The 15,183-nt window shown below is 38.9% G+C and overlaps 1 protein-coding gene across 3 annotated transcripts in view; it reads right to left on the reverse strand.

Moving 5' to 3' along the window:
- DDR2 (discoidin domain receptor tyrosine kinase 2) overlaps positions 1-15,183 on the reverse strand; it is a 159,506-nt gene that overhangs the window by 54,049 nt on the left and 90,274 nt on the right. For 2 of the 3 annotated variants that reach the window (XM_082466720.1, XM_082466719.1), the window contains exon 3: positions 7,828-7,936. The exons of the other annotated variant lie outside the window; for it this stretch is intronic. In XM_082466720.1, the coding sequence (XP_082322846.1) occupies positions 7,828-7,909 (82 nt within the window). In that variant the 5' untranslated portion in view covers positions 7,910-7,936. The remainder of the gene's footprint in view (positions 1-7,827; positions 7,937-15,183) is intronic. 3 annotated transcript variants of the gene reach the window in all.

Consider the following 15,183-nt stretch of genomic DNA (forward strand, 5'->3'; position numbering starts at 1 on the left):
ATTGATTGCCTCTATAAGCCAAGCACTGTGATAGGTGTCCGTCATGAGGACACAAGAGATCGACACCACACCAAATAAGACAATAGCCAAAGTCATAAACATCTGTGAAGCAGGAAAAAAAGAAGTTGCATACTTTTTAACAACTCACCACCTCCCACTTAAGTCCCCCCCTCTCCAAAACCCTCATTGTTTTGAATGTCTTAACTTTTGCTTTACTTTACTGTGTATGTGTCCAAACCACTGAAAAATTCTGGGAGGGCTATCTTACCACATCCATGCTCTTCAGAGGCCTGCTGGCTAAGACCAAGAGCTAAGTCAACAATCACACTATTCTCCCCAGAAAAAATACACCGTCATGGATATGCTCAGCCTGGGCACACGGCCCTGAATCCCTTGGAATTAGGATGGCCGGAGTTCAGGGCTGTTAGAAACCCCTATTCTCCAAAGGTAATTTGAGTCTCTCTTGGAGACCACAAGGGATGATAATAGTCACTAATGAACACTTTTTCTCTTTCCTCCTCCATCATCTGCTTGATAGAAACTATTGTTTTATAGTGTTTGGGTTATTTTAATTTCCTTCTCTTCCAAAAGTAACAAATCACAACCCTTGACATTTGCATATAACTTTCCAAAGTCCATTGACTTCATTATCTCATTTGGTCTCCCTATAGTAACCCTGTGAAGTGCAGAAAGCAGAGTTTATTCTTCCCATTTTATAAGGGAGCAAAGTGAGGTGCAGAGATTTAGCTAAAGTCACTAAGCTAGATAGTGACAGAGCTGGAACTAGAATCTAGATCTCTCAGTTGCCGTGGTCTCTTCACCATCTTTGTTGTCCTCACACTCTGCTGTCAGCACGTACTCTCCACGCTGTCTGTAATATGACCTCAGGGTCAAGAAGAAACACCAATTTAGGGGACAATCTAGAAAGAGGGCCCAGAGAAGCTTATTGCTTGTTTAGATTTTAGAATGTCCTGATATCAGATTTGTTGAAATCTTACAGCAAAAGGAACGTGCATCCTGGGAGGGAAGACATTGGCAGAGCATTTTGTTATCACTGGGTGAAGGCAAAGCCTTTGATCGGAAAGCACTTGTCACATACCGAGGATCCTAAAAATCACGTGGTTCCTGTTTTTGGCAACACCTTGACCTCATCTTTGCCCTATGACCCCTCAGTGACAACCACCTCCAGCCTCTTGTTTTTCTATTTGTGGCTCTGTGCCTTTACTTGAGCTCAGTTCTCTCCCTTCCTCTTTTCACTGAGACTGGCAAATTCCTTTATCTCTGGGTCACTCTCATACCTTCACCATCTCAGCCAGCATGACATTGGAGACTTGACGTGATTGGGTAGCACAAACATTCAGTGAGTCTAACACTCCAGGAGGCGGTAGAGCACAGAGGTCAAGAATGTGCTCCCCAGAGGAGGATCACATCCCAGCTCTGCCACTTGGCTAGGTCTATAATCTTGAGTTACCTAATGTTTCTGGGCCTCAATTTCCCCTCGGTGAAACTGGAATAACAATACCACCTACTTCATAAGATGATTGTGAAGATTAAATTTGTTGACGCCACTTAGAATGGTACCAGGAATATATTAAGTGCTCATTAACTATTTGTTGGTATACTTCTTCAAAATTTGCATTCTCTTTTCCCCGATTTGGCACAACTAAGAGTGCTTAAGGGGCAAATGAGTTCCTGTTATCCCCAGAGAAAGATCCTTTTACTGGCAGGAAGGATACCAAAGGCCACCCTGAGGCTAGACTCGATCAACAAACATACAAGCAAGAAAGAGCCAATCTGGGCAGCAGCTAGCATTGCTCACTTACGAGAAATTCAACCCAGGAGGTGCCTTCCCAGGGCCCTGCTCAAGCCATATAAAGTACACACGTACACATACATACAAACACACAGCCTTAGCACCTCAGGCCTGATTTCAGAAACCTGGAACTAGCACCACATTCTGATTAACAGTTGAGGCCCCATAAACCCTCTCAGAACATCTCTGGAGAAAATGAATAATGAGAACCCTGGGAAACAAAAATGATTTTTCAGTATGGAAATGTGTGTAGGTAATGTAGCAGGTATCAGCCTTGGTGGGGGACGAGGGAGTGGGGAGAAGGGGGCAACTCTGTGCAGAAAGCACCAGAGCATCTCCAGTACTTTGGTTTCTTTGCAAGGGTGAGTTGGTCCGGAAGGGCTTCTAGCTCTAGCCTTGCTTGCTGAGTGTGCTAACAAGATCGAGGTTCCAAGTGTGACCTCTATAAGATCCTGTTGTCTTACCCTATTCCTTGGCTTCAGGCTGTCCCTCAAACCCAAATTACCTCTCACCCCTATAAATGTACATCAGAAGTCACAGAAAGGAAACCATGAGGCTGCCCAGCTACACATGATTATTAGAGAAAGATCATTTCCTCAAATGGCTCCCAGAGGAGTGGGTAGTCTGGTGGAAGAAACCTGGGGTCCCTGCTTTGCCATTAGCTATGTGTGCAGTCATGGACAAATCATTCACCCCCTTTGACGCCCAGTTCCTTTATCTGTAAGATGAGAAGGAAGGACTTAAATATTTCTAAGGCTCATTGCAGCATGAATAGCCTAGGATTCTAGGTCCCTAGACCCTAAGAACTCACTGAATGCAGGACTGATGCTGGAAAGAATAAAACCACAGGGATGAACCGAAAACCAATTTGGAGCCAGTAGGAGAACTCCTCTCTGAATCTCAAACCCTTAATGTCTTTGTTCCTCCTTTCAAAGTGGGAACATTCCAGATACCAAAGGAGGACTCCCCCACCCCAGAGCTCTGAACTGCTAGCAAGTTGCCTGCTTCCTATGAGGGGAAAATCTAGGATGGAAATGGGAAGTCCCAGCATTGCCTTGCCCTGGCTCTGTACCATGGATCCTAAATGCCTGGGTTGCCTGTTGGGGAGAAGAGGTGTTTCTCCCTTTTCCAACCACAAGTAGTTGTCACAAGCCAAGTCAGGAGAGTGGAGCCAATTGCCCCTGTGCTCTTCACATACAGCAGTTATTTAGATGGCTGAGTGAGTCCTCAGGACTTCAGGTTTTCAGGACTAGGTTTTCAGGATAACCAGGTTACTTCTATTTCTTCCTCCTACCTGGAACTCCACAAGGTTCTGGACCTTTAATGGCCACTGAAACACTGGTTTTATACATTCTGGAGGAACCTGACCCTGGTGACTGATGAAACAACTTCAATAACCAGGCTTATTCTTGTACTTCATTGTGGAGTCTAGAGGTGTCCATTTCCCATGGAGGTAGCCTCGGCTCTCCTATTAAGTCCAGTAGCCCCAGCCCAAGTTAAGAAAGAGGGTTCTTGACCCACGGACCCTACCGGAGGATGGCAAACTGCCCTATTGGGTCCTTCGCTCATCACCCTGCATGTGTACTCTCCCTCCCTCCCAGCCATTGCTTGTGCTATTTCTTCTGTCTAAAAGGTTTCCTCTTGGACCCACCTCTAGAGAAAAAGATGCCCTAGGGAAGGTGGCTTCTAGTACTATGAAGCTCCTGCAGGCTAGGCTGGGGCGGGGTTTCTGGACTCAACTTCTCACTAGGGAGCATTTTAGGATTTACATTGTAAAAATATTCATCAGCTATCTCCTATGTGCTTAGCCTTAAAGGCAAGATTCTTCTGAAGTTCAGGCTTTAGATCCTTGAGCCTGGGAAGTGGGAGGGAGCTGGGGACAAATGGTCTTTCTTACAAAGAATAGCCATGCAAGTTCAGGGACCCTGTTTCCAAGCCCAAAGCCTAGCAATATCTTCCAATATGGGCAGTAAAGTTCCCATACCACTAAATCATAGTAGGTTTGTGACAAAGGATCTCATACATTATCTAATCCTACTTCATTTTACTACTGGTGAAAGGATTAAGAAAGTACAAAGGAAAATATAATGACAGTGTTATGCAACTAATTTAAGACCAAGCCAAGGGAAGCAACCTAAATGTCTTTCAACAGATGAATGGATCAAGAAGATGTGGTGTATATATACAATGGAATACTACTCAACCATAAAAAATAATGAAATTTTGCCATTTCACCAACATGAATGGAACTGGAGGGCATTATGCTAAGTGAAATAAGTCAGACAAAGACAAATACTGTATGATATCATTTATATGTGGAATATAAAAAATACAACAAACTAGTGAATATAATGAGAAAGAAGCAGACTCACAGATATGAAGAACAAACTAGTGGTTACCAGAGGGGAGAGAGAAGCAGGGAGGGGCAATACCAGAGGGGAGAGTAGGGGATTAAAAGGTGCAAACTATTAGGTATAAAACAAGCTACAAGGATATACTGTACAAAATGGGGAATATAGGCACTATTTTATAATAACTATAAATGGAGTATAACCTTAAAAAATTGTGAATCCCTACATTGTACACCTATAATATTGTACAGCAACTACACTTCAATTAAATGAAAAAAAAAAAAAAAAAAAACCAAGCCGGGATTGTAACTAGGATTGTTCTCAAAATAATTTTCTAAGTGAGTTAAATATTATTTTCCAAATTAACTGCAAATCATTCATTAGAATGTTCTAATAATATCCAAATCATTTGATGATTTGTAGAAATGTTGTTCAGAAATTGTTGGTATGATTCTTTGATGCAGATGCCAATAGCTAAATGATTCTCCTGAGACAAGATGTTGACAGAGGGAACTGCCTCAAACTTTTCCAATGACTTCCTCCTTGAACTGACAGTCAGTAGGTCCCAATCCCTGATGCACTGTTGCAGCTAGAAGAGGGCTAGGCACACTTTTCACACTTCAAGACTATGTACACACACCTGTATGTCAGTATTTCCCATGTGGACTTGCAAACCTTCCACAGCAGCCCATAGTGACAACACCAGTTTCAACACTGCCACTACTGGAAATGCTACTAACATCACCTGACCCACTACCTGCTTTGCTGCCACTGTCAAAACTCCAGTGCTTCAGAGCAGTGAGCCACCAGCCCAACTGCCCTCATGCCTTGACCTGTATCACACTAGCACTACTCTGCAGCCTCCATGGGTGTGGCAACTGTAGGACACTTATGATCTCAGTTGTAGAGAATTTCTCTAAATAGCAACATTATTCTCCCTCTGTTGGCTTCTGATTCTTTGTCTACATTGATATTTTTAAATATTCAATATCCTTATTATGAATAAGTCATACTAAGACAGAAGGCTCACTGACAAATGGCCATGGTGAAATCTTCAAAATGAGCTTAAATCAGTGTTTGTTTTAGACTTTATATATTAATTGAATTTAATACTTAGCCCAGTTACTATTTGCCAAACAGTATTTACACTTAATAATCCATTAAAACATATTTCAATATTTTAACAATAGATTGTATATAAGATTTGTTTACAACCCAATTCTCCTGACTTAACTCCAACATTTCATCTATTTATACCAAATGGCCAGCCTGTGGGGAAAATCTAACTGGCCAAGAATTTACTCTATTACTTTCAGTCCTTCGGTGACACCAATAAGGACTTCTGAAAAGTCATCCTTAAATCAACATGCATTTATTATGTACCTACTCTGAGTTCATCAGTGTGTGCGAGCCCTAAGCCTCCATGAGCCACAAGCTTTGTGACTAGACTCACTGCTTCCCATTGCTTGTCTCCAGCTTAACTTGGTAAAATACCAGAAATGGTAGAGGGAAGTATTATCCCCTCAACATACCTCAAATATTCCATGTTCCTATAAAGATCTTTGCAAGTCAAGACCTTTATTTCTTTTTCCTTGGCAGAAAGAGCCAGTAGAAATAGTTGATGCCAGGAATGGGGGAAAATATTTTAAAGATAACTGCTTGCTGTCTTCAAACAGCCTGTTTTCTGTTCCAGGGCTACAGCAATGTTGTCAAACACAGATGGCTAGCTCTTTTGGTTTAGTCATTTAAATAGCCTCATGTCATACCAGTCTCTATGAGTGTGCCAAGCACCAAAACATCCTACCATTCTGTGCATTCACAGCAACTCTTCCTTGGAGACCAAAGCAGGGAGAATGACACTGGGCTTGGTAAATGTAGTAGGAGGCAACCAGACTTCAACTAGGTGAGAGGAATACAAAGCAGAAAAATGAAAGAATGGTGTCAAAGTTCAAATCTGAGATGCACCAACTAAGCTTATTATAAGAAAGTAATAAGGTGAGAATTTCACAAATGTACACTCATGCTATATGAAGAAGAGGAAATGAAAATGCCCTCAGGAATCCAAATATAGAATGAAGCCACTGGAATGCTCATACACTGCCATGGGGTGTTATATTGGTAAAATCACTTTGGAAAACTCTTTGGCCACATGTAGAAAAACAGATTATATGAAACATATAAGTCACTTCTAGGTATATACTCAAGTCTTTTGACTTGAGTATATACCTCTATCAAAAGACCTTTACAAGAAGGGTTACAGGAGCTTTATTCATAATGAGCTCAAACTGGAAATGATCCAAATTCCCATCCACAGTAGACTGAATAAATAAAATATTCAAATAAAATAATAATATACAACAATGGAAACATTCACCAACTGCATGCAATGATATGGATGAATATCATGAACAAAATATTGAATGAAAGAAGCCAGACACAAAAGATGACTCCACTTATATAAAGTACAAAAACAGGAAGAATGAATTTATGTTGTTAGAAAACAAAATAATGACTACCCTTGGGGTGAGGGTGGGGAAAATTGACTGAAAGAGAGTGTGAGGAGAGCTTCTGAAGTGCTGGTACAGTTCTGTTTCTTAATCTGGATACTGCTTAGATGGATGTGCTCAGTTTGTAAAATTCATCAAATTGAGCACTTATGCTATATCTACTTTCCTAAATTTATATTTGTGGCAAAATGAAAAAAATGACTTCAACCCTTCACACTGCCCTTCCCTGAAGGTATTCAGACCTTCCCTGTGTAATTTTTTGTGCTCTCCACTCTGACTCTGGGCTTGGCCACGTGACTTGCTTTGGACAATGATATCTCAGAGAATATGACTCAAGCACTGGCTTGAAACATGCTACATGTTTCCCTTTCTGCTCTAGCTGCTGTGCAATTTCCATTAAAATATATCTATACTAATCTGCTGGAAGAGAGCACAGCAAAGTTGCCCCAGTTGTCAGAGCTAAGGCCATCCTCAATGAGCCAATAACCAGCTTACTCCCAGATATGTGCATGAATCCAGAAGAGACCAGAAGAATAGTCCAACAAAGACCAGACTAAATCACCAATTTTGCATAAGTTGTTATGCGGCATTACTATGGTAATAGACAAGTGATACAATTGTATACTTCAATTTAAAGTTAAAATATACGTGTAATTTTAAAAATTGGGGGAAGGGGACTAACATACCTATTTTTGAGCATGGCCACACCCTGTAGGAAAGAGAAACTGCCTGAGATCCTACAAGACCAGGGTCCCCAAAGCATAACATGACATCCAAGTAAAATACAGGCCTCAGACAGCCAAACATAACTAGAAAACCAACCTGCAGAATTTCTCCAAGCCATCTAAAAATTCTCTCCTTCGGTATCCCAGAAGATGAAGAAGCAAATGTTTGCTTCTTCCACTTCCCATTTTTAAAAGTTTTCCTTTTATTCTACCCTAGTCCATATAAGAAGCCCTTTCACAATATTCAACATGTCATAGAGAGAGTATAGTAATTTCTGTTCCTGCTATGGCCAGGTTTCACCATGGAGGGAAAAAAAGGGAGGGAGGAATGACCTTTTGGGCCCCTTAGCAGTGCCTTTCCCAAGATGAACATTGATGGGCTTGAGTGTTCAGCTGTCTTCCAGCGTGGGGCTGAGCAATGGCTGTGTTACCTGGGTTAACCTGAGCTTTGGCAGAACTCAAGATAGGCAGCAGCAGGAGCAGCACCAAGGGCATTCTGGGAATCAGGATCATCTCAGAAGATGGTGTTGGAACTGGAGCCTGCAGCCCACCAAAAATGCAGGAAAACAAGAAAGACAAGGAGAGGAAATGAGTGAGGCAGTTACTTTCGACATGAATGAACACAGCTTGCATCTTTGTGTTCTTACAGTGTTTATTTCTATTTCAGAACTTTAAATCACGGATTTTAATACTTGAATGGGACATTCAATAGTCACATACTATAAGAATTTTCAGACTCTGGGACACTCAATAGTTATGTAATATAAGAATTTTCAAACTCTATTAGATCATTTACTCATGGAATTAAAATTAGCCAAACTATAGGCGGGTAACAAAGTTTTAGTAAGATAAATACTTACCCAAATTGTGAATGGTGATAAAGTAAAACTTACATTTACAATGTTTTCATAATTTTAAGATTGATTCCAGTATTAAACCAAGAAAAACATTCAATGACGTTAATGTGTTTGCCTTTCAAAAGATGTAAGAGCAATATTTATCCTAATTTATTAGCTCTGGAATGATACCTGAAATTCTGTATTTTTAAGCTCCCCCAGAATAATCCATGTTATTAATGGATTAGAGTTGAGACATCAGCGTGAACTCACGTTTAGCTTAATAGAGATATAGATGTCACATATGGAAATATTTATAGATATGTGTACACACAGGTTAGTACACACACACATATATCTATCTCCTTGCTATATAAGCTAAGAGGGCCTAGAAGCAATGACACCCCAATAGCAATGAGCAAACCTAGTACACAGATCTTGACTTCTAATACCATTCTCCAATAAAAGGAACCAGGGTTCCTTGGAGAAACTGCTAATTCCAGGACTGGGGCAGGAAATATGATGATCTTGGAGAATCTTTTAGTGCCAGATGAGCCTGGAGAATCTTTTAGTGCCCCAAATTGAGAAAGCATACACAAAAATGATGGGGATATGGCAAAGGAACACGGAGTAAACAGAAAGAGTTTCCAGTGGCCAAAGCTGGAACAACTTAAGCAACAAAATGAATAAAGTAGTATTGGATTATAACTCAAGATATAAAATAAATATTTACAAGTCCATGTTGATATAAATAAATGATTGAATAAACAAATGGAGGAGAATAGACAAATTTCTCATGCAAAAGAATTCTAAATAATTTATGTAGATACTCTCTACTCTTAAAGAGGTGGTGCATAACCACCCTTCTCACTTCCCCACCCCCGACTCCTTAAGTGTGAGCTGCACACAGTGACTTTCTTCAAAGAGTATAGTATGGAAATGGAGAAGGTAATTTTTCAGTAGAGAAACATGACAAACGCTACCTCAAGCCAGATGATCAAGGTTAGCATCAACTTTGATAAGTCACACTGATAGTATGTATCCTTGATATGATGTGATGAGAATGGTACTTAGCCTCTGTGGTCTTTTTCCCAAAAACCCATTACTCCAGCCTAATCATGAGAAACACATCAGACAAATCCCAAATGAGGGAAATTCTACAAAATTCCTGATACATAATCCTCAAAACTGTCATGGTCACCCAAGACTAGAAAGTCTGGGAAACCGACACAGCTAAGGGAGACAAAGAAGACAGGACGACTAAATGTAATGTGTCATCCTGGATGGGATCCTGGAACAGAAAAAGGACATGTGGGGAAAACTGAGGAAATCTGAATAAAGTAAAGACTTAGTTAATAATGATGTGTCAATATTGGTTCATTAACTACGACATATGTACTACACTAATGTAAGATGTTAATAATAGGGGAAACTGGGTAGTGGGTAAATAGGAAATCTATGTACCATCTTTGCAATGATTCTGTAAATATAACACTGTTCAAGAATAAAGTTTATTTAAAAAAGAAAGTCTCTTCCAGGTAACACTAATAGTCAACAGACACTGGATCCACTGTTAGAAAAACTATGTAAAACAAAATTATAAAGGGAGACAAAATCCCTTTAAGCTTGAGTGATCAGAAAAGGTTTCATGAGGAAATCAGCATCTGATCAGATTCTTGAAGGATGAATAAGATTTTAATGGGCAATAATGGGAATAGAGTAAATAATAGGATGACATAGCTAAGACACTTTTTTGAGGAAATAAGAGCTTTCTATGATGTTTTCTAGGCAGTAGAACTCTGACCCACCCAAAGTGGTAAGAAAAAAAAATAGGTATTCAGATAGTTCTGCCTGAAGGGGATGGTGCCAAAAACTAATCAAACACAAAAGACTAAAGGGGCGTCATGGTAGGGGACAGGGGCAAGTGATCCACAGACAACAAAAGTGTGATGACCATAATTTCATGGCATTGATTTGGAGAGATAAAATATGTCTCAGTGCCTACTCACTGCCAGCAGCAGGAACACTGTGTTTCTATAAATGAGTCCACAAACAAACATGCTCAGAAAAGAAACACACAGGCAGACCTTGGAGACATTGATCTTGGCTGTAGTCTAGCACTAACCCATGACCATGATCCAGGATGTCCTTCTACAAAGATCTGAGCTCCTTGTGAGCAGCCATTCAGCCTTGCGAGCACTGCCTTGGGTAACCACCCTCTCTTAGCAGCCTTTTGAAGAAGAGTGCTACAATTCTCTTTCATGACACCCTCCTTGTGGGTTCTTGGCCATTACTTTCTCCCCTCCATGACCTTCCCCAGTGGTTCCTTCTTCAAGGACTGTCTCCTACACCTCATTCCCTTCACACACTGAATTTGCTTCTATTAGATCCTCCATAACATTGTTATAAAATTACCCGTTTAATCATTAGCTTCAAAATGACTCATTCTTGTATCTCCAAAAGAATACATTATATCTCGTACAAAGGAGGTTCTCAAAAACAGTTTTTAACTGAACTAAGGATTCACAAGTTGCTCAAAAAGTGTTGACTGAATTTTCTTTTGGAAACACTTACTTGGTTGCAGGCTGTGAATCTCCAATACCAGTGATTATTTCTGCTTTGTTTGCTTAAAATTAGGGTGTCCAGCAGCTAACAAACACAAAAGAACCATTAACAAACCTAGGAGTACTATAACTATACCATGGATATCTAACACGTGCCAAGGACTATCTCATGTAATATTCACAGTAACCCAATGAGGTTTGTTTTCATCAGTAAGGTAATTGAGGAGGAAGAGGTTAAAACTGATCTGGTTACACAGCTGATAGGCACCAAAACTCATACATGAACTCAGGGTTTGTATTGCTCTAAAATCCACTTAGGTCCTTTTGTTGCTGTTTATTTTGTTTTTCTCTTTGTTTGTCATTATACTACACTCTCCTTTTTTTTTTTTTTTAACATCTTTATTGGAGTATAATTGCTTTACAATGGTGTGTTAGTTTCTGCTTTATAACAAAGTGAATAAATGATACATATACATATGTTCCCATATCTCTTCCCTCTTGCGTCTCCTTCCCTCCCACCCTCCCTATCCCACCCCTCTAGGTGGTCACAAAGCACAGAGCTGATCTCCCTGTGTTATGCAGCTGCTTCCCACTAGCTATCTATTTTACGTTTGGTAGTGTATATATGTCCATGCCACTCTCTCACTTTGTCACAGCTTACCCTTCCCCCTCCCCATATCCTCAAGTCCATTCTCTAGTAGGTCTGTGTCTTTATTCCCGTCTTACCCCTAGGTTCTTCATGACCTTTTTTTTTTTTTTTCTTAGATTCCATATATATGTGTTAGCATACAGTATATGTTTTCCTCTTTCTGACTTACTTCACTCTGTATGACAGACTCTAGGTCCAACAACCTCACTACAACTAACTCAATTTCGTTTCTTTTTATGGCTGAGTAATATTCCATTGTGTATATGTGCCACATCTTCTTTATCCATTCACCTGTTGATGGACACTTAGGTTGCTTCCATGTCCTGGCTATTGTAAATAGAGCTGCAATGAACATTTTGGTACATGACTCTTTTTGAATTATGGTTTTCTCAGGGTATATGTCCAGTAGTGGGATTGCTGGGTCATATGGTACAGCCACTATGGAGAACAGTATGGCGGTTCCTTAAAAAACTACACTCTCCTTTGATCTGGCCTCTGCTACGTCACCAGAGCTACACTCCTGCTCAACATTTCTATTTAGCTACTTTCAGACTTTTTTCATTTTTTTCTTTCATTTCCTACCACCTCAGGGCCTCTGTTAAAAAGTTTCATTCCTCTCTTCATCTGGTTCAAATCTCCATTCAATGGTTACTTCCTCAGTGAAATATTCTCTTACCCCCTTGATTGTACAGGCACTGAAAGAATCTTATAATTCTTCTACATAGAAATGATCATAATTTATAATTGTATATTCGTTGTTGTGGTTGTCTTATTAGCGTCTGCACCTCCATAAGCTCCGTGTTTATTTTACTCACCATTGCATTCCCAGCACTTACCAGAGTGCTGGATAAATAGTTGCAGAATGAATTAATGATTGTCTTGAGCCACATACTCAGTGATTGTATCTGGCTATTCCAAATTCCATACCCTAAAAGGAAGTATCTCCAAAGTTTGTAATAAACAGACATCACCCTTTACTGCCTCTTTGAATGAATTTTTCCAAAGGTTCAATATTTAAGCAAGGTGACATGTGAATAGAATCCATAAACATACATGGAAGAATTTCAAGAAGATAAAAGGTCCTTCTCTACCCACTTCTTTGGTTAACAGTGCAAATTCCTTTGAAAAAAATTTATTCAAACCTTAAAAATAAAAATAAAAAGTCATTGGCCTTCTTTCATTCGTTCAGCAACTATTTTCTGAAAGTCTATTAGGTGCTGTTCTAGGTGCTAAAAAAGGTAGTGAAGACCCCTGTCATCATGGAGCTTATAATACACAAGCAAACAAGTAAATAAATAAGAAACCTAAAGAGATATACATGCCAAGAAGACAATAAAATGCTGTAATGTGATGGAGAATGGATGAGGGCTATTTCAGGTAAGGTGGTCAGGAAAGGCCTCCCTAAATACAGGATTGACAAAGAAATAGATAAATAGAACAATGAAGAGAATAGACAATACTCATATACACAAGAAAAAACTCATATATAAGTGGGAACTTTCTATATGAGAAAAGGGGCATTTAGAATCAGTGAAAAGTTTCAGATGATTCAACAGCATTTTCAAAAACAAATAAAGGTATCTTCATATCTCACACAAAAATAAAGAGCCCAAAATGTAAAAATAGAACTATAAAATTATTTTTGGAAAATATTGAAAATCTGCTGTGAGCTAAAGGAAAACCTGCATAAATGAGACAGAGAAAGCAAAATCCACAAATGAAAAGAATGATAAATTTTTTCTTCAAAATTCAAAACATCTTTGAGGTAAATGACATCATAAACTTAATAGACAAACAACAGGCTAAGATAAATATTTGAAATTTTAGAACAAAACAATGTGTATGTATTTTTCTGGTATAAATAAATAACCTCTATAAATCATTTTTTAAAAAACCACTAGAAAAATGGGCCAAATCAATAAAAAGCATTTAACAGAGGAAAAATATAATGCCAGTAAACATCTAAAAGCACTCAACCTCACTAGACTCAGAAAGACAAACATTAAAGCAGTAGTTGAATACCAATTTTATCCATCAGATTGGCAAAAATTTTGTGTGAAACTATGAAATTTGGCAGTAGTGTGGAGAAATAGATACTCTCATACTCTGCCACTGGGTATACAAATTAAAAGATAATTTAAATTAAAACATATATATAGACTCTGATCCATACATTCCACTTATAATTTACCCTAGGGAAAGACTTACATATGTGCACAATGAGGTAGGCACAAAGAAGTACTTTGCAATATTTTTAAAAATTTTATTTTATTACGGTAAGAATTAATACGACCTTCCCTCAACAAAGTTTTATTTTTTTCTTTTTATTTTTTTAAATTTTTAAATTTAATTTTATTTATTTTTTTATACAGCAGGTTCTTTTTAGTCATCAATTTTACACACATCAGTGTGTACATGTCAATCCCAATCGCACAATTCATCACACCACCCCCCTCACCCCTCCGCCGCTTTCCCCCCTTGGTGTCCTTATGTTTGTTCTCTACATCTGTGTCTCAATTTCTGCCCTGCAGACCGGTTCATCTGTACCATTTTTCTAGGTTCCACAGATATGCATTAATATACGATATTTGTTTTTCTCTTTCTGACTTACTTCACTCTGTATGACAGTCACTAGATCCATCCACGTCTCAAAAAATGACCCAATTTCATTCCTTTTTATGGCTGAGTAATATTCCATTGTATATATGTACCAAATCTTCTTTATCCATTCGTCTGTCGATGGGCATTTAGGTAGCTTCCATGACCTGGCTATTGTAAATAGTGCTGCAATGAACATTGGGGTGCATGTGTCTTTTTGAATTATGGTTTTCTCTGGGTACATGCCCAGTAGTGGGATTGCTGGATCATATGATAGTTCTATTTTTAGTTTTTTAAGGAACCTCCATACTGTTCTCCATAGTGGTTGTATCAATTTACATTCCCACCAACAGTGCAAGAGGGTCCCCTTTTCTCCACATGCTCTCCAGCATTTGTTGTTTGTAGATTTTCTGATGATGCCCATTCTAACTGGTGTGAGGTGATACCTCATTGTAGTTTTCATTTGCATTTCTCTAATAATTAGTGATGTTGAGCAGCTTTTCATGTGCTTCTTGGCCATCTGTATGTCTTCTTTGGAGAAATGTCTATATAGGTCTTCTGCCCATTTTTGGATTGGGTTGTTTGTTTTTTTAATATCAAGCTGCATGAGCTGTTTATATATTTTGGAGATTAATCCTTTGTCCATTGATTTGTTTGCAAATGTTTTCTCCCATTCTGAGGGTTGTCTTTTCATCTTGTTTATGGTTTCCTTTGCTGTGCAAAAGCTTTGAAGTTTCATTAGGTCCCATTTGTTTATTTATGTTTTTATTTCCATTACTCTAGGAGGTGGACCAAAAAAAGATCTTGCTGTGATTTATGTCAAAGAGTGTTCTTCCTATGTTTCCTCTAAGAGTTTTATAGTGTCCAGTCTTACATTTAGGTCTCTAATCCATTTTGAGTTTATTTTTGTGTATGGTGGTATGGAGTGTTCTAATTTCATTCTTTTACATGTAGCTGTCCAGTTTTCCCAGCACTACTTATTGAAGAGACTGTCTTTTCTCCATTGTATATCCTTGCATCCTTTGTCATAGATTAGTTGACCATAGGTGTGTGGGTTTATCTCTGGGCTTTCTATCTTGTTCCATTGATCTATGTTTCTGTTTTTGTGCCAGTACCATATTGTCTTGATTACTGTAGCTT

This window comes from Balaenoptera physalus (genome assembly GCF_965194825.1).
Source record: "Balaenoptera physalus genome assembly, chromosome: 1".
Lineage (NCBI taxonomy): Eukaryota > Metazoa > Chordata > Mammalia > Artiodactyla > Balaenopteridae > Balaenoptera > Balaenoptera physalus.